This window comes from Jatropha curcas, chromosome 5, assembly GCF_041381405.1.
Source record: "Jatropha curcas cultivar XTBG-Jc1 chromosome 5, XTBG_Jcur_1.0, whole genome shotgun sequence".
NCBI lineage: Eukaryota > Viridiplantae > Streptophyta > Magnoliopsida > Malpighiales > Euphorbiaceae > Jatropha > Jatropha curcas.
The window spans coordinates 26,715,446-26,739,853 of NC_143155.1; the positions used below are offsets into that span (position 1 = coordinate 26,715,446).

The 24,408-nt window shown below is 34.6% G+C and overlaps 4 protein-coding genes across 4 annotated transcripts; 2 read left to right on the plus strand and 2 right to left on the minus strand.

Annotated features, from left to right (window-relative positions):
* Window positions 1-361: 361 nt before the first annotated feature.
* LOC149496486 (CTP synthase family protein) lies at window positions 362-13,578 on the minus strand. Its single transcript, XM_089721426.1, has 22 exons — window positions 13,077-13,578; window positions 12,594-12,673; window positions 12,310-12,396; window positions 12,151-12,201; window positions 11,921-12,038; window positions 11,770-11,826; window positions 11,293-11,357; window positions 11,069-11,152; window positions 10,591-10,641; window positions 10,438-10,500; window positions 10,282-10,328; window positions 9,852-9,921; window positions 9,702-9,764; window positions 9,108-9,197; window positions 8,980-9,018; window positions 8,205-8,354; window positions 8,042-8,119; window positions 7,880-7,965; window positions 7,358-7,406; window positions 7,181-7,261; window positions 6,894-6,987; window positions 362-6,436 (listed from the first exon to the last, which is right to left on the minus strand). Exons 1-22 carry the CDS (start codon window positions 13,393-13,395, stop codon window positions 6,372-6,374), a joined length of 1,887 nt encoding a protein of 628 aa, XP_089577552.1. The 5' UTR covers window positions 13,396-13,578; the 3' UTR covers window positions 362-6,371.
* LOC149496487 (uncharacterized) lies at window positions 5,013-5,739 on the plus strand. Its single transcript, XM_089721427.1, has one exon. It carries the CDS (start codon window positions 5,013-5,015, stop codon window positions 5,535-5,537), a length of 525 nt encoding a protein of 174 aa, XP_089577553.1. The 3' UTR covers window positions 5,538-5,739.
* A 1,490-nt stretch (window positions 13,579-15,068) lies between the features above and the next one.
* On the plus strand, window positions 15,069-16,095 carry LOC105642595 (uncharacterized). Its single transcript, XM_012227469.4, has 2 exons — window positions 15,069-15,344; window positions 15,445-16,095. The coding sequence occupies exons 1-2, from the start codon at window positions 15,124-15,126 to the stop codon at window positions 15,899-15,901; spliced, it is 678 nt and encodes a 225-aa protein (XP_012082859.1). The 5' UTR covers window positions 15,069-15,123; the 3' UTR covers window positions 15,902-16,095.
* Window positions 16,096-16,230: 135 nt separating this feature from the next.
* LOC149496488 (phosphoribosylformylglycinamidine cyclo-ligase, chloroplastic/mitochondrial-like) lies at window positions 16,231-19,229 on the minus strand. The gene is made up of 8 exons (XM_089722174.1): window positions 18,744-19,229; window positions 18,260-18,354; window positions 18,074-18,175; window positions 17,918-17,977; window positions 17,369-17,541; window positions 17,139-17,241; window positions 16,892-17,050; window positions 16,231-16,601 (listed from the first exon to the last, which is right to left on the minus strand). Exons 1-8 carry the CDS (start codon window positions 19,060-19,062, stop codon window positions 16,437-16,439), a joined length of 1,176 nt encoding a protein of 391 aa, XP_089578300.1. The 5' UTR covers window positions 19,063-19,229; the 3' UTR covers window positions 16,231-16,436.
* Between the last annotated feature and the right edge of the window lie 5,179 nt (window positions 19,230-24,408).

Here is a 24,408-nt window from a genome sequence, read left to right on the forward strand (position 1 = left end):
CCATATCCAATCAATCAAAGCATGGGTTTAGTTTAGATTCCCAGTACGCACGTTGTACCGCTACCGGCCTACCACGAAACATGCATTGAATTTGTTTCTCCAACTACCTGGGTTTTTAGCTACAATGAGATCCACCATCCACTTTTATTGTCTACCACTGCCAACCCACTCTCCCTGTCCCATGCAAGCCACAAACCAGTCGATTCTTAATCCCCATTTCTATTTATACGCAGAAACAAATTTTTCTGTATCAGAACAGTGATTATTTTTCCATAACCATAACCATAACCAAACTGAGAAATTATTCGACAGAAACAGATTCAATTCAGAAGATGATTTGACAAAATAATACACACATCAATAAAGATATAAAAAAGTGATATGTTTCTTTTATTTATTACATCAAAATCTGGATCCAGGAACGTACCTAAACTTCAACTAAAGTTTGCAGATGTTGGATCCTCGCTTCTTTTTGATACACAAAATCAACATAAAAGACGAATGACAAAACACTTAAAGACACAGATATAGATTTTCAAACAAAACCCATATCCCACAGTACTATTTTCCTCCTTCAATCTCTTTCTCAACTTAAATATTACAATATATAAAAACCCAAAAGCGACTACAGAAAATAAAAACTTCCATACAAAAACACACACCTGTCTTCGCGCAATTCTATTTCCCCTCCCTGCATGGAACATGCAAACCTCAGTTATTGTCAGCCTGGCCCTGTTGAAGCCTCATTTGTTGATAAAATTGAGCGATGAACAACTCTGCCTTAACGTCTATCGTTTCATCTCCGTCGTAGAATTCGTACTCTTGATTGTCTACGTTGCCCTCATCATCAAGCTCCTGAAGATTAACTGCCGATGCATATTGGCTCATGGCATTATCAGAGAACGAAGAAGCTCGACTTGGAGACATGGGTGGCGTAAAATCGTCTATATCTTCACCAAACGCCTGAACGGTTGGTAAAGTCACCGTTTCCCGCGGCGGACGGCAGTCGATGCTGTAACGTAGAGATTCTTGACTCTGTAAGTGTAGAGGACGGATAGAACAAACAATACTTTCCCACATAGAAGTCTCATTGGTACGGACCTTTTTCTTTTCAGTTGATTTGTTAAAATTTAGTACATGCGTAGCTAGCTTATTAATGAGGTGCATGGGACCGCTCCCTTTCTTCGTCCATCCGAAATTACGACCCCGCTCAACATTGCCTTTGTTGGTTTTGTTCACAGCAACCGGAGAATCAAGAATAGCGAAGTTTGCTATGTTCACGGTAAGTGGTTCGTCAAGAACAGCGATGTTTGATGAGTTTCGATCCATCAAAGAGAAAAAAACTTGCTTTGGGAGGATTTTTTCTTTTTCAAAGCTTTCAGCCCCGCTAACTCGCTAAGGGCTGTCGGTGAGAGTGCGAAAGAAAGGGAGAAACTTGAGGAAACAAAGAAGGGAGGAGACGCGTATATATAGAAAAGAAGAAATAATGTTTTACCAGCAATAAATTTTTTACCAGGAATAAAAGAGTATATTCTGAGGTTTTTGCTTAGGCTTTTGCTCTATTATTATGTAGTAGTTAATAACCAAAAATTCCAATTTGGATTCTAGTTGGATTTGTAAAAGGAAAAAATATTATTAGGTTAAGGTTATTTCAAAAACTAATAAAGAAAAAGCAAATTTCAAAGACAAAAAATAATAAAAAGAAAAAGAAACTAATGAATAGTATTCTCAATTTGTTTTAGATATAAAATTAATTTACATTCAAAGATTTGTAGTTATGTCTTTTTCTCAACAGCATTTTCGTGTAATTTGTGACCGCAAGTTTGTGTGATCAACCACCCAACTTTCTTCCCTCTAATAAAAAAGTTATAGAAGGAAAAATTATCTAAATCTAGCAAATCAAATAATTATAATTTCACCCATGAAATAATTAAATGTTGATATAAATCACTAATCCTTGTTGGCCATGCTCAACCACAATTTTTAAACCTAAGTAATTCTTATAATTTGTTTCTTTTTTTTTTTCTTTTTTCCTTTAGAATCAGGAAGTATTCCTCTATTTTTCCAGTGTGAGCTGTAGAGTGCAAAACGTTGTTGATCTTCCTAACAAATGTACTTCTCTTGACGTCGAACTTGTAATTTATTTCTTTATTATGACTATTATCATTATTTAAACTATCCTTAATTCCCATTTCTAAGCTACAAAGTATGTTTAATTATCAAGTATGTTAAAATTTGAATCTTATAACTCTGATTTTATTTTCAATTATTGACTTTTTATAATAATAATAATAATAATAATAATAATAATGAAAGAAGTTTCTGGTGGCAAATATCTAGGTTTTAACTTATGATATTCAGAAAATTAGAATTAAAGTATGATAGAGCTTACAGCTGGTAATTGCTTGGCTTAATTATGTTGTTACGTAAAAATTTACTTGCAGTATAGCTTCACTTCACCTTGAGCCTTCAACGACATACAATTACAAAACCACGACAATTGACAAATACTGTGGACGCCAGATAATTTCGTAACAGATGTCACGCCAATTTTACAAGGGTAGCAATTTATTTTTGTAGGGCCCATCATACAACGGTCCATCCCCCTTAGCCTGTCCTGAAATGCTATATAGCACAGCCAGCCATCCAGCCAGCCAGTCCACTCTAACCGGTCATAATGATGTTTTCTTTTTCTGGAACAGCTAACCGTTATTATGAAAAAGAGGAGCAAAAAGTTTCAAACCCTAAACTTGGTCATTGCTTCCTGGAATTGTTGCTTCCTACCTACATTACTTGTCCTGGATATCCTCATCACATGGAACTTATAGATTTTAAATACAAACGTCTTATCTTTTCTTTAAAATATATATAATAAGACAGCTATACAAATTTCTTATCATTCCGTGATTATCATGGCATTATAAAACTTTTTGGAATCAAGCTAATGATCCACATTAATTATACGATATTTAAGAGTTAAACAGCCAAAATAAAGCTTCACCAATTATTACAAGTATTTTAATTGATCTTTATCTGGAATTTAAGTTCTCTATGAAAAAATAATATTAATTTTGTTGGGTAGTCTACTATTATGCATGGAAACTCTCAGACATTAACATTTATCTGTCTTGGAACGTTTTCGTGTGTCTATTTTCCATATAAAATATTGTTTGTTGGTGGAACATTATATTTAAATTCCCATATCATTTCCACATTTCTACATTTATGAGCATTTCCATTTCTGTGCAGCATAGATAATGCATAATATTAACTTTTAGGTAATCAATCAAATTAGGTGATAGACCATCTTTCACCCAAAAAAAAAAATAAATAAAAAATAAAAAAATAAAAAATAAAAAAATAAAAAAATTGGACTATCCCATAATTAAGGGCCATGAAAAGCTCACAAGGGCCTTAGCCAACAGTCAATGCCCTAAATTAAGTCATGAATCTGAGTGGCAGCCAAGTCATTTCATGCACCAAATTTTATTAGTTTCTTCCTTAGTTATTGCATTGACCTCTGGTTGTTAACTCCCAAGTCTCCCTTTTTGCTACAATAGTAGTAATATATAAATATATTTTTAAATTCCAGTCTTAATTTATGAAGGGAAAAAAAAAAAGGATGTCTTTCTTGCAAGTATTTCGTTGTAGATTCACATTGTGATTTAAAAATTAAGCAGACATTATTTGAAAAAGACACCATATGATTAGTACAGCTCCCAAACACGGTTTAGCAATTTTTTTTATTCATAGTCATAATATTAGCATTCCAAGCTTTCTTTTTCTCTTAAGTCTTTATCGTTTTAACAAATAAATAAATGAAATGAGAAATTAAGGGTCAAGCTTTCCCTGTTTCTCTGTTGCTTAAGATCCTTTCCTGGAAGCAGAAAGAACATTACCTCTACCAGAATTTTTTTTATTTTATTCAATAAAAAGACAAAAACTCCAATCAAAGTTGTGTTAGTTTCATGTTCGTTCGGGGCCTTTTGCTGCAATCATTTGTTTATTTCTAGAACATCTTTACACTATGTGACCAAAGTACCCTTCTTCATACAACTAAGTACTAACCTTTTAAGAGCATTTGATTTTCAAAATTCAAGTAATTTCAAGGAAAGGATGAATTATCAGATAAATAAAATTTTAAAAAAAAGTAAAACTATATTTGATTAAATTATAAAAAAATATTTAAGAAATATATTTTACTTGCTTCATACATATGCAATGAAAATTTTATAATAACCAATTACAGGATATATAACTATTGTTCAGAAACTACTTAATAAATATATGTATAATCTACTAAAATAAAATATAGGTTTGAGTATTATAAATAATAATACGTAAAATAGTTATATTTGGCTAAAACTATTACATTTTTTTAAATAAAAAAGTACTTTTACATGTTTATGTAAAAATAAAGGATCCGCATATTAAAGAATTGAATTTTTCTTGAGGATGCAAGACTCTAAAACCTGTCAAATTTTGGAATCTTACTTCTCTCGACCCTTTCGTTTCTAATTTTTTTTAAACAACTGAAATTGAATTAAGCAGAACAGTTGGTAAAAGTCCTACAAGCAAAAGGCTATATTGGGTAACAAACAAAGCTCTAACCAGCACACCAAAACAAAACTCGAGTAACGGTGTCGTCTGATGTTTGAATCTTCTTCGATTAAAAAAAAAAACAATAAACCAAAAAACAAAAAGAAAGCTCCAGCTAGTACAGCCGTGTCCCAACTGGGACCACCGCCCATAAGTTACCTTTCCACACCGAACAACTTTCTTTCGACTTTCCGAAGAAAAAGAAGATTAACTTTTAAGGACTCTCCTTCTCTCTCCAACAAAGCGCGTATCGAAATCCAAGACATGCATATATAAATAGCATGCCATTTCACTCCATCAAATCAATCCATCAGCTCGAAAAACCTCGAACTGAAGAGTGATTTTGTTACTGATATCACAAAACAAGTATCCTAACAGTAGCAAGAAAAGCTAAAAGAAGCAGAAAAACGAAAATGGCGAGAAAAACTAGTGATGTTACACGCAGAGCATGGAACCTGCTGCGCATAGCATTGTTATGGGCAAGAAAAGGCGGTATTTTCAAGAGACGTTTAATGGTGGAACTACGTCTTTTACCAAAGTTTCTTAAAAGCTTCGGCCACAATAGTAATGCAACCCCTCTCCATTACGGAGAGCGCCAGCTCTCCTTTGATAAGACTCCCATTTTTCATGTGAAGATGCACCGCCCAGCTTCCATGCGTTTCAACCTTCCTTGCATTACACCACAAGTTGACTTTGATTATGATTTTGATCAAGTCAGCGAATATCAAGCAGGAAGGATGAGTTTCTTGAAAGGTGGAGAAGAAGAGGAGGATTGTGGATATGATCAAGGTTTTGAGGAGAGAGTTACAGAAGACGACGAAAAAGGGATTGATTTGAGAGCTGAGGAATTTATAGCTAAGTTTTATGAGCAAATAAGGCTTCAAAGACAAGTATCTTCTTTGCAATACCATGAGATGCTAAGTAGAGGCACAAGTTGATCATCTCTTGTTCTGGAGATGATTTTTTTTGCTTCCTTGTTTTTGGTTTCCAGTTTTGATACTCAACTTTTTGCAGATTCATTATCTGTTTTCTTTTTTTCTTTTTTTTTCCACCCTTTGTAAAATAAGTATTTTGCCGCATTTTGTAAACACCAGAAAGCTTCCATTGAGTTTGAAATATTATTCTTATGCGATTACATTATGATTATGGTCATGCTTTATTTGTTTAGAGGCAGTTATAATAATGGAAATATTTTCTCTGCTTAGAACATAAATTTGACAAAGGAAAACAGAATATAAAGGCCTAAGTTAATTTAATTTAATTGAATTTGATTACTACAGGAAACAAAAAGTAGACATCTTAAAATGAAATTCCTAAATACCTCCCCCTCCCCATTCTACATTTTGAAGTTGAACCAAATTGGCTTTAGTAATTTATCCTAGGATAATGCTACATTCTAACTAAGCATATTATCCTATTTCAAAACTAGCAACCTATGAACATTTGTCTTCTCATTGCAATAGATACGATTTGGATAAATATCTAGGAGCAAAAGTTAAAGTTTGCATATTTATATAACTAGTGTACATTTGGGAGTCATGTATGGTATGACTTTTATGGACCAGTTCAGTAAGGAGCTGCCCCCGCCAACCAACTATAATAATTCAGATATCAAATATAAAACCGCAGTTCAAACACAAATGACCCACAAAGCCCCAATTAGGAACAACTTACAAATCTAATAGTTCATCAATCTAATTAGTTTCCCCAAAATTTTCCTTTCTCATGAGAAAGAATTACCTCTTAAGCTTGACTTTGAAGCTTCACTCAAATCAAATTCCATTCTGGTGACCATTGAGATACGATTCCAGCTGCCCCCTTGCTGCCAATATAAAACCTACACAATGAATGCCATAATTATAACTCTAACAGCCAAATTCAATAAAAATCAATAACTAATTTGCAAGAAATAGAAATTTCAGAGAGCACATACTACTCATTTTCGATCTATAACATTATGGCCTTCAACGAGAGGACTTTTCAAGGTTCTCTCCATAAATATAGATAACTCTCTCCATATATGTTAGACCAATCAAATAAAGTAATTTGATGATGACATATGAAATGGAAAAGGTGAAGGAACTATTGTTGATTATACAAACAAGAAACCAGTAATTCATCACTCAGAACCATAAAATGCATCGCTCAAAACCATTGGAAGTTGAAGATTTGTTTTTATCGCTGTTCCGGGCCAATCTTTTTCTCCAAGGATATAATCATATTCCTGATCTTCCCTTCTGTGTATTGATACAGGCCATTGGTGAAAATATGATTCAATTAATGATGATAAGTACCTAAAAATAGAGGTGAGGGCCTTCGGGGACGTGATTTGAACTCTGGATGAAATTGCACACCAACATAAAAAGGATGGCTTGGAAGCTCTAAAATCTGTACAGCAAAAGGAGTTAAGCTTATTTTTTCCATCGTTTCTAAGAAAAAAATTGACTCATGTCGCTTCAGCAGAAAGAATGGCAGGTAGAAAGCTGAAGCCCAGTGAGCTTCAACGTGTCAGAAATGGATTGGCTACAAAAGGAAAAAAAAATTAAACAAAAACAAGCAAGCTAATGGACAGAAAATAGACCTCCATCCTCTTTCCTGTTTCATCCTTCCCAACAAACTTCAAGCCTCTTTCTTCTAGAACTCCAATCACATCTGGATTTACCTGCAGTATAATGCCAAAATTATGGGGCCCTTCCTACAATAAGACACACTGTTATTTAAGCACTTTTCTCCTGCAAATTAGAATCACGCAACTGACCTCATATCTATGTCGATGTCGTTCATCAATGTATTGAGAATTACCATATCTGGCAATTGAAAAATCAATTGAAATAAGTTAATGCAAACATCAAAATATTCAGATTGAAAGATTGTCCATTCCAGTTCCATCACATCAGCAGAAGCCTCAAATATACAGCTTCAGGTAACAGGTTGCTGGTCAATAAAATGATCGGGGAAGAGAAAATCCAGACTTGTTTTATCAATTTGTCATCATGCCTTTGGCTTCAGTAGGATATTATTATTGCTGATAACATAAATTTCCCATTTCAAGCTAAGAGAAGGCTTGAGTGGTTATGGGTGCAACACTACATCTCATACATGAATGAAACACACACTAGTTTTGTGGACTTCAGCTGGGCAAAAATGTCCATAGGAAAGATAATATGCATGCGAATTGAGAAAATAATTATTGAACTGTATTTTTAATTTTCAGTGACAAGGAGATTTTATGTAGTTTCCCGTTCATTTAAAAATTATGAGGCAAAAACAAAGAACATACAGTTTAGAGGTAATGCAATCAGGTGTCTGCAATAGTGTCCTCCGAGTTCCTAGTCTCATTGTGCTTCCCATGTGTGTAGTTGAACCCTGCACTTGATGTAAAATAAGCATGACACCTATGTGCAAAAAGTAAGTAGTAGTAAATGGTACAGTAGATTTATACCTCAGGCATGAATATTACAACACGATCAGATGTCTGTGCATCAAACTCTTCGCTATTTGCTTTTTCCATACCCAAAACCTGAAATGAATAATTAGAGTAGGCTGCACAGTTGTAGAATATTCTATTTTTTTAAGAAAATAAGAAAAAGAAAAGGATCACTCACAGATCGTGCAAACTCGATCACGCAAATTTGCATGCCCAAGCAAATCCCAAGATAAGGAATATTGTTTTCTCTGGCATACTTGGCAGCCAGTATCATTCCCCTCACACCACGATCTCCAAACCCACCTGGCACTAAGACACATGCTGCATTCTGCAAATTAGGATTTTGTCAAAAACACAATTAAAAGGAGAAAAGAAGAGAAGACGAAAAGTATTCAGTCTTATCATCCCCAATTGCCTTCTCCCTTTATTTCTACTAAGAACTTCATCTTTTGCTGCTCACTACGAAGATTATAGATAAAGATTTAAATCAAAGAAAATAAATAAGTAGGTGGAGTGTGGAGAGAAAGGGAGAATTGCAAGAATCATGCACCTAATGAAATTAAGTCTGAAAACAACAATTCACAAGTTAATTCAAAACCCTTTCTATAGTATATCATGTTTCCTTTTTCTCTACCCTTTCTCCATTCTATGCAACTAGGCCCTAGGCAATGAACCGGCCTGTCTCCTTGTCCAATAAAGAGTTGCTACCTTGTTATTATCAATTTATTTTAAAATAGATAAATAAATAATTTGTGAAATGATTACAACTGAGCATGGAGACAAGCACCAAGTCAACAGTGGAAAAGCAAAGCAATTAAAAGAAAATGATAGAACCAAAAGGGAATAACAGTGATCTTGACATAAGGATTGGGAAAAAGTAGCAGGAACTAAAAGAAAATGGACAATGCAAGGAAAAGGAGAAGCAAGTAGTTTTGTTGGCATGTAAAGCCTACCCTCAAAGTCTCCCAAGCAGCAGCATGAGCTTCTGGTGTCTGTTTAAGATAGAAAAATGTTAGCAGAGGGCAAACTTTTCACAAAATCCATAACGAAAGTGCACGTGCAACTAGCAAGGATTCAGTACTGATTTTGCACTATCATCTTCAAGATCTGAAGCTGCAATCCAATCAATTGATGGCTTCAATGAACATGCGATACAAGCATGCAGAAGGGCCTGCAAGCACGATACAGAATAAGAATAATAAGAGGTTGGGATATGATTTCTACATCTTAAGCAGCCAAACCTGTTTGTTAACACAAATTTCGGCTCAGTAAGCTTGGTCTTGAAAAATACAATGGAATGCATAATTGGTGAACATATGCTATTATTCTAAAACAGAAGTTTAATTCTTCTATAAGACATTAACAGAATGCCATTGAGATGTGCAGAGCACAACTTCTCTTTAAAATCTTGTAGATCATAGATAACAACAATAGTTAATGACAACATAATACTGCTCAAAAAAAAAAAAAAATAATACCTTTATCCTCTGTGTAAATATAAGGCCTTTCAGTAATTGTTTAAAACTGGCATTTAATATATATCAGGATATCTATCTTCAAACAATTTAAATTCGTGAAAAATAACACACAATATTGAGTAGTCACTCAAATTGCCCATGACATTGAGCTTTTCTTTCTTCCTCATACTAAAACACCAAGATAAAAGTTGACAAACCTTCACAACAGACAGATATGAATCTGTCAGGCCGACATACTTCCCTACCATCGCAATCCTTACCTGCACACATTATTCTCATCTTGTCAAAAGAACAAGAAAGAGTTTATGAAACAAGAGAACTACAAGATAACTGATAATAATGCTTACAGAATTAGTGAGATTATCGTAAGTCTCAGCCATCTTGGTCCAATCTTGTAAATCAGGAGGTGCAGCAATGCTGAAATAAAACATTATGGCCAATTAGCTAATATAACCAAACTTCCTGAGCTCAGCGTCTCATTCATAATTTATGATACATTTTCCTTTCCGAAGCATTCAACAAGTTCATAACCAGTTAGCTGTTCCCACAAAATAATTATTCACAGTATAATCAACATGTTGCCACAAAGTCTCTATTAATATAAAAGGCAATACAAGGCAATCAATTGAGCGGCTCAATTTAGCTAGGATCAAATTGACAACCAGCTTCGTTCAATTAGACTAAAAGCTTTGAATGGGTAAAGGTTCGTTAGAGCCTCTAATAGTGCGAGTTTGATTTAAGCCTCGGTTGTCAACAACAAATAAAAGGAAAACTAACCTGAGTAGATTAAGCTGATTTAGAATTGCATGATGAGCATTTTGGTTCTGTGAAAGGAAAAGTGTATCAAAGTCAATTAAAACAAGTATATTAAAATTTTTTTAAAAAATGATGATATTATTATGAGTGGAACCAAAGAACTGATACATAGCCTACCATAAGTAATAAAGGGATATGCCAAATGTTTGGAACATCATGGATATTGAGAATATTAGCAGCCTGTAGAGATTACAAGGAGATAAATGATATTCTCAAATAATAAAAGACAAACATCACTAGCAAGTATGAAGTAAAGCTCGTTAAGATTACCGGAACATGACAAAATTGAGAAAGTTTCTCCTTAGTATTTTCCAACAATGGCTGCAAAATAATTAGCAAAAATTCAGTTGGCGTCTTAAACTGTCAAATATAAAATAGAAGTATATATTAGTACAAACAAAGGTGCCAACGTCACAATGACGCCTCTGGACATTCATGTTCTAGCACACAGAAAAGGTATACAAGGACTTCAAAACTTTCCTCATGGAAATTGAGGTACGACTAATGCAACTGCATAATCATTAAAGAACTACACCAAACATCTAAAAGATAACCAGTCTCTAGTAGTTTCAGGAGATTTCCCAAGACAGGATAGTACACACATGAACTACAATGATATCTACTACCAGAGTCTCTAGAATGAAGTATTCATGCAATTCCCAGTGAAATTAAAGATTGTTTGGCCAAAGTATTCTAACCATTGACCCTCTTCCAAACAGATAGGTGTCAAGCACAGGAAATGACATACCTGAGCAGACCGACATGCTAATAGATGAGGAGTCAAGCCTAATGCTCTCAATTCACGGACACTATGTTGTGTAGGCTTAGTTTTCTGCATGCACAACAAGCAGAGTCATGAACATTGAAATGGAAGAATATAATCAACTTGACCTAAGCAAATGAAGTCCAGCATGAAGAATTAGAAGTATTATATAAATTTAACAAGAATAAAGCAAAATGCATCAATATGACCTGCTCTCCAACAACTCCTAGCACAGGTATCAGGCTCACATGGATAAGGCAGAAATTATCTTGTCCTGGAAAGGAAATTAACATGAGAAATTGTTAAATTAATCCTGAAATTGTCTGTTTGCAAACATTCATAAGTATATGAGAAAAGAAATCCATTACTCTAAAACATCAATTCCCATTAGCTTCCCCATGGGAACAATTAACCCCTCTATGGAGTAATCAACTAATTGGCTCAACTAACATATATAGCCACACAAATAAGGACATTTTTATAACAGAATAAACCACAAAACAAAAGTCAAAAAACTAGAATTTTTGAGAAGTATCAAGTCAAAACAGCTTAATTAAATAAGTTCACAAGATATCTTCTAGGGATAATAATCAATAAGTGCTAATAATCAAACCAGAGAGTAACTAAATCAACATAGAGAATATTCACTAGTGTCACAGAAGATGCAGAAAACAGTGTATCCTTACCAACCAAAAATGACAATTGACGCAAAGCTTCAATGAATGGCATTGATTCGATGTCACCTAAAAGTGAAGACAAAGCACAAATTATCCTTCATGTAAAACCAAGCAGATATAGTATTTTACATGCATCAATCCATATTTGCACTGCTCCCACCTACAGTTCCTCCCAATTCTATCACACACACATCTGCAGGGCCCTCCTTTCCATCCACAGGAATGACAGCAACTGATTCAATCCAATTCTTAATGGCATCAGTGATGTGTGGAACAACCTGGAAATTACTCAAGGTAGTCAGTTACCAATACTTTCCACACGCAAGAAAAAAAAAAAGAAAATTAAATAATACATTAAGAAACATAATCCAGTCAGACGTAAAGCATCACCTGAACAGTCTTCCCAAGATAATCACCTCTCCTCTCCTTCTCAATCACAGACTGATTAAAGTTTTTAAAAAAAAGAAAGAGAGAGAGAGAGAGACGAATTACTCAGAATATAGCACTCATAAATCTGCTTCATTATATCTACTTAATATGTTTAAGTACCTGAAATATCTTTCCAGTTGTAATGTTGTTATCCTTTGTGAGCGTCACGTCCAGGAACCGCTCATAGTTACCCAGATCTAAATCAACCTTTTAAGAGAAACCAAGGTATAAACCTGTTAATATTTGATTATTACATTATTTCCTTACCAAAAACAGTTTTTATATATATATATATATATATATAGTCTTATCTATTGTCTGTAATAAGAGGAAAAAATAAATAAATGACTGAGAGAAGAGTTATATGTAAGGGGTAAGAAAAGCAAATGTTGAAAGGGTTAAACCTCCCCGCCATCATCGAGAACAAAAACCTCCCCATGCTCGAAAGGAGACATGGTACCAGCATCAGTATTCAGGTAAGGATCTGCAAGATATAAGCACAAATAGACATCAGAGCTGTAATTGCTCTACGATCAAACCTCAAATTGTTTAGTTGCATCAGCAAAGAAGTAATAATAATATAGATGAACTAATAAATTGATTAACGAAAAAATAAAAAATAAAAAAAAAACTGAACATGAACACGAACACTCAATAAGAAACCAACAAAAATTTGGGTTCCAAAACTTAAAAATCAAATGCCAAACAAGCAATATCAATACAATTAAACAGGATAACTTACAAATGGAAAAATTAATCAATCAAGTCCCTCAAGCAATACACGTTATTAGCCCCACAGCAAAAGGCAGCATAAAATAGAACAGCAAAACACAAAGATCAAAGCAGACGCCAAAACAAACAGATAAAGAAATACAGCTAAAGGAAACCTATTTTAATGGAGGTGACTCGAAGACCACAAGCTTTAAGGACGACGCCTACGCTACTCGCGGTAACGCCCTTGCCGAGCCCACTCACGACTCCTCCTGTCACCAGCACGTATTTCATTCTTCTTTCTGTGTCTCTTTGGCTTTGGCTTTTGTGGCTCGTTTCTGTATGTAGGCAAAGTGCTTGTATGAATGTCTGAGCGGGAAAGCTGCAATTGCAAAAGTTGCTTCTTACAAACTTGCGTTCGAATCTTAAAGATCCTAACAGAGGAGAATGGAGTGTGCTCAAAGACTTGCTAATGCTAAGTAGGTATTTATACATTTTTTTTCCCTCTTAACTTTTTTTATTTTTCTTTATTTTGTGTCCCTGAAATTTAGTAACCCGTTTGTTGCAGTTATTTGAATGCGATGCCCAACGCCCATCTAATGAAACGACCAAAAAAACCTACTTCATCATCATATATAAATCGAGAACTATATCACTGTTGGAGGGTAACTACGTCTTTAGATTTAGATGTAATTGACAATCAGCAATCTACCCATCATAGGGAAAATGAAAACATCAAGCAGATTTCCTGACTGTGACCATTCCATTTTATTGATATCCTTTTCCTTCCTTTTCAAAAAGATTTTTGAAGAATTTGTAATTTTCACTTTTAACCCCTATTTTAAAGTTTTTATATAATAATTAAAGAAATAATTAATATTTTTTAATCTCCTGAAAATTAACATGTAATTTTAGAGAAAATAATTTCTCAAAATGATAAATAAAAGTGAACGAAGAATTAATTAATTAGTGCATGATTGATATTTTAAATTGGGTCTAGCGAAAATATGCTTTTAATTTTTATGCGATTGGTTGATTTATTCCTATTACTAATAACCACATCTTTTTGGGATGCTTAAAGTAAGTTTCTTACAATAAGGATCCAATTAAAAGTATGCTATCTTTATAAAAGAATCATATCAATCAAAAAGTATCATTTTGGATGGTTTCTCCACCGTAGACTTTGAGGAAAAGCCACGCCAAACTACTTTGTCCTCCTTATTGCTATCATTATTTTTCCAAATATGAACTTTATTAAATGTAATTATAAATTATAGTTTAAATTATTAATTATATGATTTTTTTATTTTTTTAAATAAACATAAATATAATTTAATGCAAAGATCATCATCCTTAGCGAAAAATATTCAATAACATTTTATTATGAGCAACTAAATATAAAATCAAACCCAACTTTTCATATAATAATATACAAAAATCAAGATTGAATATTTGATTTTTAAAATCGAATCAATTTTAAGATGCAAAAATAATGAGTTGGGCATTAATTCAAATTAAAGTGTAATTGCAATTAGGTTGATAAGTTCAGGATATTCAAGATATAAAGATCGATTTAGAGCGAAATTGCAACTATTTAAAAAGTTCACGGTGAAATTGAAGGTTAAGTCTTAGAAGTGATCTATTAAGTCCCCATAAAATTATGAATTTTGGCTACATTGCACGTCTCTCCATACTAATAATAATAATATCTTTCTAATATTTTTTATTTTTACATTGAAAATATTAATTTGGTATATGGTTATAGAACTTTTAAAATAAGAATTTTTATATTTTATAAATCTTAAATAGTATTTAATTGATCTAATTTTAAAAGTTAAGAGTGTCTAATAATTATAATTATTATAAATTGAAGTATTAAAAGAGTCGGTGTAAAAATTAGATTGTCATGAATTTTTTTTATGTAAAGTACATCAGTGAATTTATGGGTTTTCCTAATTTTTCAAAGGTAGCTATGAATGATATAGGAGTTTAATATTTTTATTTCTCTCATATCTTGCTTAAAAAAATTGGGTATTTATTGGTAAAAATCTCTTAAATAACCATAAAATTATGGTTGGGTGCAGTTCTGATTTCAAAATTACAAAATTATCCTTGCTTTATACTAACCAACTCATTTGCTTTTAAATCAGGCCCACAATTTTTGTATTTGAAACAGCGAAAAAGAGCCGTTGGACTTGAGAGAGAGAGAAAAAGAAAGTGAAAATGGTGGAAAGCGAAAGCAGGCTGGATCGTCAAGTACATTCATCATGGGCAGATGAGGTAGAGAAAGAAGAGGAAGAAGTAGCTCAAGCACAAGCTCAACTCCAGCAAAAGCAGAAACCAAACCCTTTTGGATCTGCGAGACCTAGAGAAATTGTTCTTCAGGAGAAAGGAATTGATTGGAGAAAACTCGATCTCCATCTTCAACAAAAATCCCCCTTAAGGTACTGTCTATATCATTACCTCTTACCAGCCAGCTAAATGCGAAATTATTACCAAACAATATATAACCTTTTTTTAAAAAAAAATTATGTTTGAATACAGGCAAGAGGCCCCCAATGAGAAGTCACGCAAGGAAAACATTCCAGATGCAAATTTGGAATTCAATCTATTGGCTGCCCGAAACAAGATGCCTCTGTTTGTGCCTCCGCTGAGATTTCCGCCCAAAAACATGATTGCTTATAATCTGTATGGCTTCGACAATGGACAGCAAGATTTTCATCGCAGAAGTAACTTGAAACCTAATGGAATACAAAGATCCCAGAGTCATGAGCAGAGATTGCAACAGTTAAAGAAGAATGGTAGCAAAGTTGAGTCTGCCCAATCAGTAGGGAAAGGGGGTAATTTGCAAAATCCAAGAAGAAAATTCAACGGGAATGGACAGCATTTGCCATCCAATGCTAAAGACTGGAAGAATATCAAAGATGGCTTTGCATTGGGCGAAGGGGCTAAGGAGCGTCTCCCGTCGAACCAGTCATGTTCTAGATCCAGAAAAAATTAGTGAGCACATAATCTGTGTGTAAACTATGAGAATAAAGGAAGAGCAGACGGGGCAGTAGAATTATCACCACGATTTTGCTTTCAGTTTTTGACTTGTACCACTTGTTGCAACAGAGAGCTTTTTTAGTTATGATAGCATTTCAGATGATCTATCAATTTTTTGGAATAAATAAATGGACGATGATTTCATTTCAAGATTGAAAACTGATTCTGATTTTACTGTCTGTTTATTCTTTAGTTGCTTAAAACCACAACACTCGTCAAAGGTAAGGAAACAATGGCAATTCATAGTAAATATAAAATGCTAGTAAAGCAAACAATTAGGACTCATGATTTTTAACTCAAAAGTTTATTTCTTTCAGCCAATGTTACATAATTCCGCTTACAATGTTACACAATTCCGCTTATATAATTCAGTCAATGTCGTTTCACCTAAGTGAAAATGACTGAAAAGAAAAAAAAAAAAAAAGCTACTGCTCGCTGTATTCTTAATCTTAGGTAAAACGTTCTGAAGGAATGGTCAAGATTTGCATGTTTTAGTTAAAGCTCACTCCTTCACCCTTTACAACTTCACCAATGCGATAAGCTTTATAATGTCCATCCGCAAGTATTCTTCGAGATGCTTCCTCAGTTACCACTAGAACCATGCCAATGCCCATGTTAAAAGTTCGCCTCATCTCAGCATCTTCTATTCTTCCAGCCTGGTACAAAGACGAGCAACAATTATAAATATTCTCATAACACAGACAGGTAAAGTCATCCAAAAATGCATGAATAGCACACCAAAAATACATATAACAGCCACAATTATACGATGAGATCTTATAGTCCAATTCAAATATTCTCTCCATGTTCTGCCACTGTATAGACAGCAAGAAGTAAAATTATAGAATCTTGCAAATTATTATTGGGTGAGATGAAATGGCAATTGAAACATGATTCTGCCCTATGTCATTCAAATATGCCATCTACAATCTATTTACGGATTTACCTCTTGGATCCATTTGAAGATAGCTGGGACTTCCCAGGAGTTATTGTAGATAAAAGCTCCAAGGCCTTCTGGAAAGACTCGAGGTATATTGTCTGTAAAACCACCTCCAGTGATGTGGGCAATGCCTTTAACACCTCCCTTGCTAATTAAGTCAAGCACCTAATTGGAAATAAAATAATCAGAATGTAATCAATATGAAAACCCTAATCATAATAATGTAAAAATAAAGCAAACCTTGGTAACCAACCTCCTTGACATATATCACAGTTGGGGCCATAAGAGCTTCCCCTAATGTAATGCCTCCACTAGGAAGTTGGTCCTTCAAAGAAAGGCCACTTCGAGCCAGAACCCTGTAAATACATGCATATGTCCATTGATGATGATATTCTATGGAAAGCAATAAAATCACTGTGCAGTAAACATTGTATTCAATAGATGGAAAAAAAAAAGGTAATAATTCTCTTAACCAGAATCAACCTTCTCACGAGAGAGAAGCCATTGGAATGCACTCCACTAGATGGCAAACCAATGAGGACATCCCCAGCCACAATGTTTTTCCCATCAATTACTGAGTCCTTCTTAACAATGCCAACTGCAAAACCACTGAGATCATACTCGCCATCTGCATAGAAATCTGGCATCTCGGCAGTCTGAAAGGAAGTTATGTTGTAGCAAAACTGTAAGTTCTGGTGATAAGTTCTAAGTATTGTGTAGAAAGAAACGCAAGAAGCTTTTACTATGGAGAAAATTTTCACTATTAAGTCCTGCCAACTATAGGTCTATTAAACAGACTGCAGAAAATGACAAAATAAATTACATGAGATGCTTTAATGGAAAAACAATACATTCTCACAACTTCTCTATTCGTATAAGCAACCATGGACTCATCTTTCTTGTTCTTCTTTATAAAAATTATAAATATGATCTATGCTATGTCTAACAGGTTTAGCACTACATAGTGAACGGAATTATAGCAGCCATTGACATTGAATCAGTAGAGAGTAGGAAATAAAATTTTCAGAGTACCTCTCCCCCTAGAAGAGTGCAGTCAGATTGTTGGCAACCATCAACGATGCCTTTTATAACCTACATAATAAGAGAAATTTTGAGTTAGTGCGGTTTGCTTTACACGCACAATAGTACAAACTATGAAAGGAAAATAAAACAAATGCATTATCTTACCCTTTCAGCAAGGTCAACATCAAGGCGGCTTGTTGCAAAGTAATCGAGGAAAAATAGTGGTTTGGCTCCAGAGGTAACAATATCATTGACACTCATTGCAACCTGTAATGGAAATGTATTAGGAAGTAAATACACTAGTAACCAAACAAATAAAACAATGTCCAATTGAACTAATTCAAATATTACCAGATCAATCCCAATAGTTTCATGGATTCCAGTTTCGAATGCAAGTTTAAGTTTAGTTCCTACACCATCCGTGCCCGCCACAAGGTATGAATCACCTGTTCGTCAGAATATAATCAGAATACTTGATGAAACCGCAATCACCAACAAAATCCACAACACAGAAAACAGTTAAAAAATGACAACAGCATTTAATTTCAGTCCCCTAAGGATAATAGTTTCGGACATGATTTTTCACAATACCTTGACAAAACAGAGAATACATATAAAAACACAGTTCTAATAAGTGTTAATATAAATAGCATAAAGGTATGTACGAATACTATAGAGCACAAAATTATTGAAACTTGTAAGAGAAAGGGATTCCAACTAAAAAATGTATGCTTTTCTGACAGTAGCAATATATAATTGTTGTTAGACTAGCCATGCCAATGAACGCAGTTCATGAAGCCGAAATAAAGACTTAAAAGCCTTGAAAAATAATTACCAAGAGGGTAAAGGCCCCCAAACCCTCCAATTCCAGGTGCCATCTTTGCAATTCTCTTAACAAGCTCAGACCCAGCATCTATATCCACACCCGCCTCCCGATACGTGAGTCCTCCTGTCTTATCACTTTCCTTTGACATGGAAAATACACCACCCTTGTTTGTGGCGGCAGCGGATAGAAGAGGAAATCTATAAGATAAACGTTTAAATGTGCATCCCCATGTAGACAGTCGGCTTGTTTTGGGTTTAATGGAAGAGGCTACGGTCGAAGCTGCGAAAACACGCGATAACTCTGTGTTTGCTGCGAAGCTGGTGGTCATTGCAAAGTAAGGAGTGAGATTCCAAGGTCGCCGAAAGTGATAAAGGCAGTGGGCAGAGACAGCGGAGCGGGAATGAGGAAAGCAGGTTAGAGATACGGCCTTGGTTGGATTTCACAGTTTCTAGCATTGACGCACCGTAACGGGCATACCGCCGCTTTCGGTAAGTGTATAATATTGCTCTTAGCAACTTAGGGTTCTTTTTTTATTATGGATATCTTGTGCAAATTTGGAGTTTAAATTGCATAAAGCTAATTTTAATTTTTAGTGTATAACATAAAAGTTAAAATTGTTTTTATTTTGTTATATTTTATAAAATTCTCAAATATTAAGGGAGATAAATTATTATTTAATCTTACATTTAATTTAATTTAATTGCTTACATTTTTACATTAATAAATATATTAAAAGATCATTTTATTATTATCGTGCAAGATCATAATTTCAAACTTTGAAATTGTTAGGAGGATGTTACTGTCATTTTATTATTGACTCCTAACAAACTACTTTATTAAGAAATAAACATAATTTTTCTAGTAATATTAATAAAAAAAACAAAATGTCTTCCATGACCATATATAGAAAAACATTTTAATAGTTTTCCTAAAAAAATTATAAAGTTAAATGTTTAAGAAAACTTAATTATTTTTTAAGCGAAAAATATTTTTTTTAAAAAAATAATATCATACACCTAAATATATTTTTTTATTCTTTGTTCCATTTTTAAAAAATGAACGATATTTAAAGTTTACTTTGTTTGAAGAGCAATATTTCAAGTTTATTACTATATCTGCTCTGTAATACTTATCACGTTTGAAATTTCACATCTGTAAAGAAAATCATTAATTTTATTTAAGTTATAATAAATTATTGAAAATTTGACTATATTATCTTTAATTTAATCCTAATTCTCTAAGTAATAATATTGGTCATATACAAAGATAAATATGAAAAAAATATTTATTATTCAGTGAAACCACAAATGTGATAAATATTTTAGAACAATTATTTTCTCAAATGTGACAAATGTAATACTATTTACTCTTATTTAATATATTTTTTAAATAAATATAAAAATCAAACTATTAATATTATCATCAATGAGAATCTTACTATAAATAAAATTAAAAATATCAACATTTTTTATCAGTAAATTCAATTTATTTTATTAATATGTCAAGAAAAACTTAACTTATCCTGACAATTAATCCAAGCCAATAGGCTTTCTAATACACCTAAAGTTAAGTTAAAAAAACCTGGAACAAATACATAATAATAGATCAAAAAACATAAATCATAGTGTTTTTTCCTGAGATAATAATAAAAGCAACTAGATCAACATCCGAATGGAAGAGCACAAAACTATAAACTTAAAATCATGCCACAAAAGGTTCGACGGCATCATCACAAACAATCTGCAAATTAATTGCATTCTTTGTTTAGATGCTTAAAATGCATTTGAACCAAAGAAGATATTAAAGAATCAAGTTTATTAAAACGAACTCACCATTGCCAAAGTCATTTATTTATTTGAAGAAACCCACAAAATGACATTTTTAGAGTCTAATTCAACAATTAAAGGTAGGATCACTACAAAAAAACGCCATTTTGCGACCGACAAATCGGTCGCAAAATGGCCAATATCGGTCGCTAATTTCATGTAGCGACCGATTTGCGACCGACAATTGTCGGTCGCAAAAATACTGGTCGCAAAATAATTTTGCGACCGATGAGACAATCGGTCGCAAATTAGATACCGATAAAATCGGTAGCAAAATTGAATAATCGGTCGCAATTTTTGGTCGTGGTTTAATTGGAATTCAGTCGCAAATTTGGTCGCAGAATATCGGTCGCAATTGTTTTAAATCGGTCGCAAATCGGTCGCAAATAATAAATTCATAATTTTTACTTTTGGTATCAAATCGGTCGCAAATCGGTCGCAAAAATGAAAAAAAAAATAAAAAAAATTAAATATTATTTTGAAACCAAAATATTTCTGCACCTGTGAAAGTGACATAAATTGGCATATATATCACACAACCTATTCAAGAACAGTATAAAAATGTAACTTTTATTGTTCTGAACAAATTAAAACATGAAAATACAAATGAAAAAATAAAAGGTCCAAAATCAAATCTATATATGCTGCTGCTCATCTGCAGGATCCGATGTCGGATCTCCGATGTCGGATCGCGGGAGGAGTACCTGCTGGATGTGATGTAGCGCCAGGAGGGGTGACCAAGGTATCGTCTGCAGCATCGGGATCAGGAGCCGATAGTGGCTGCTGCTGAGACGTCGAAACATGTCGGTCTGTAGCAGGCGCAGGATCAGAGGAGAAGTACCAGCACGGTGCTCACCGGACAGCCGCATCACATGCGCTCTAAGCTCTGCAATCTGTCTCTGCTGATCAGCAAGCTGAGCCCGTATATCATCATCACAGTGCGAGTCAGTGTGCTCCGGCTGTCGTGCTGCGCTGGCTGTAGAAGCGTGAGCTGCTGAGCCAGTGTAAAACTGTGATGCCTGAGACCCGATGCCGTATACCTTCCTCTTCTTCTCGCCCCCTACAGCCTCGAGATAAAGCGCTACCTCGTCAATTCTTGACTCAGCTTCGGATTCATCGTTCTGAGAAGTAACAATACGCTCCCGAGCTGTAGTATAGTTCTCCTGAAAAAAAAATTAATTAATCAATGCAATTGCAAGCTTTATTATATTCAACTTTGTACATCTTCGCAATGATTAGAGGGTAAATGTAAATATTATTCATTGTTACTTACATTGACGCTCAGCGCACGTCTGTCGACAAAGGTATTACGATCGTGGTCCTTCGTGTGAGTGTATGTAAACACCTCCATCGGTGTGGGCTCACGACCTAATTCTTTAGCCTGTAATGAATTTTTATGCATGATATTAATATATATAGTGTCCTTTCATTAAACATCAGTTTTTGTAAAGGGACTAGTTCACTTACTAATAATCGAGCTGTCTCTATAGCAGATATAGATCCGCCTGTGTGTCGCGAAGGTCCTGCTCCATCACCGCCAGTCTCACTGCGCCTGTTTTGTGCAAATATCTCCCGCTTTCTCTTGAATGCAGGATCCTCCCAAGCCTTTTGCCAGCTCTCCCATATCTCCTGAGACACGCACTGCTGCTTCTTACCGCTTTTCTCATCCTATAGGTGAAGTCAGCGTATCGATCGGCGCATATCTTCTCCCAGGCTACTTTCAGCATAGCCGTAATGGCCTCGTCCCATATGAAATGTTTCTGCAAAAAAATGAAATATAGCGTTTAAACACTAAGGATGTATCTTGAATTGTAAACATTGAATCATGATATAACTTAAACCAAAGAGTACCTGGAACTCCTCCCAATAAAAGTCTCTCGCCTCTTGTGGTACGGCATCCCATGTGTATCCTTCTTTATGCAGCTGTAGCTTGATTATCTTCAAAATTTGCCTCGCTGCTCGAGAAGATGGATATATGCTGAAAAAAAAAACAGAAGTGAAATATAATTACACGAAAGCATCACAGTTATGAATAAGTACAAAATATAATTACAAAATATGCCTGCAGAAAATTTGAATAAGTACTTACTGTCCCGCTACCAAACTGAGGGTGATACGTGGATCTGATGAAGCTGCAAAAGAAATGACAAATGTTATAAATTTTTAGATAATTAATATATAATTAAAATGACAGTTATGACATTTATGATTACCTTGCACAGTAGGTGACTGTGCAACTGGTGGAGTCTGTACTGGTCCAGAAGAGGAAGGAGCAGAAGAGGAAGGAGCAGAAGGCTGTGATGGCGACAGTACTGGACGCTGAGCAGAGGATGAAGCCCCAGACGTACCTGAAGAAGGATGTGATGGCGGCAGTACTGGTCACTGAGCAGATGACGAAGCCCCAGACGTACCTGACGAAGGACGAGGGATCGACCCTCCTCGTCCACGGGCACTGCGTCTAGGGCCATGACCTCCACGCGAACCACTGCCGGACGCGTCAGAATCAAACGTCTGCCTCTAGCCATCTGTACTGCAGATATCAGAACCTAGATAAAATGAATTTATACAATTATATGAATTGTAGAACATGTGGTAAATATGAGTAAAAAGTAATACCATTGAAATTCTTCATTAATAATATTAATTACATATACATTTATCAATTTGTAACAGTAAAATTGCTCTAAGTTTTAAGTGTCTTGAATATCATCTGCTTCCTCCTCCTCTTCATCAGCTTCCTCTTCTTCATATTCGTCTTCTGAGGTACCCATGATGATTTGATCTTCTTCCTCTTCATCTGATGGTCCTATTTCAACATAAGATCGGCTTTCATCATCCAATCTATCTGTTAAATCTTCAACAACTTGCATCGGTTGCGTTTCAACCCTAACTTCTTGAAATGCCTCCGATACTGCGAGTGAAGAAGATTGTTTCGTTTCAAGTGCATGAACAACTGATCTAGCCTTGATTTTACACACTGCCATCCAATCGCATCTATCTCGTTTAAACGATGGATATGGGACATAGTACACCTGTGCAGCTTGCATTGCCAAAACAAAAGGTTCATACTTTGTATATCTTCTTCTTTGATTAATATCAACCAGATTATACTTAGGATGAACCTTCGTGCCAATGTTTGGCGTAGGATCAAACCATTCACATTTGAATAAGATTGTGCACTTCATTGGTAGGCCTGGATATTCTAACTCCAAAACCTCAACCAATTTCCCATAAAAATCGTTTGACACGTCACTGTAGTTTGATCCCTTTATGCACACACCGCTGTTCATTGTCTTTCTGCTTCTCCCATAACCCTCAGTGTGAAACTTGTAACCGTTTACAAAGTAGCCAGAGTAGGCATTAGCAACCGGTAATGGCCCCTTTGCCAGATCCGTAATAAATCTGTTACGAATATCGCTTTCCGAGCTTCGAGCCTATGGGAAATAGTAATGACATGAGTCAGATTTAATAAATGTACATTCCGTGTTGTGTACATTGAAAGTAACTTACATAATATTTGAACCATTCTGCAAATTCCGTGTCCAGCTTTGCATCAACTGCAGTATCAGTCAAATTGAGATTTTGAAGCCGCAGAAGATTGATATATTTCCTATTTATCAACGAACCATATTAGCATAAGTATGATTTAACAACGGCCCACGTCAAGTTTGAATGTTTACATTATTTATACTTACTGTACATATGGTGTGATCTCTTCGCAATTCAATAAAATATAGGTTTGAGCCGCTTGTATCTCTGCATCAGTCAATCGTCTTTTTTTTATTTACCAATCGTACGCCCAGGGTAGGTGAAAATTTTTAGATTTCCTTCAAACTCAGATTGAACGC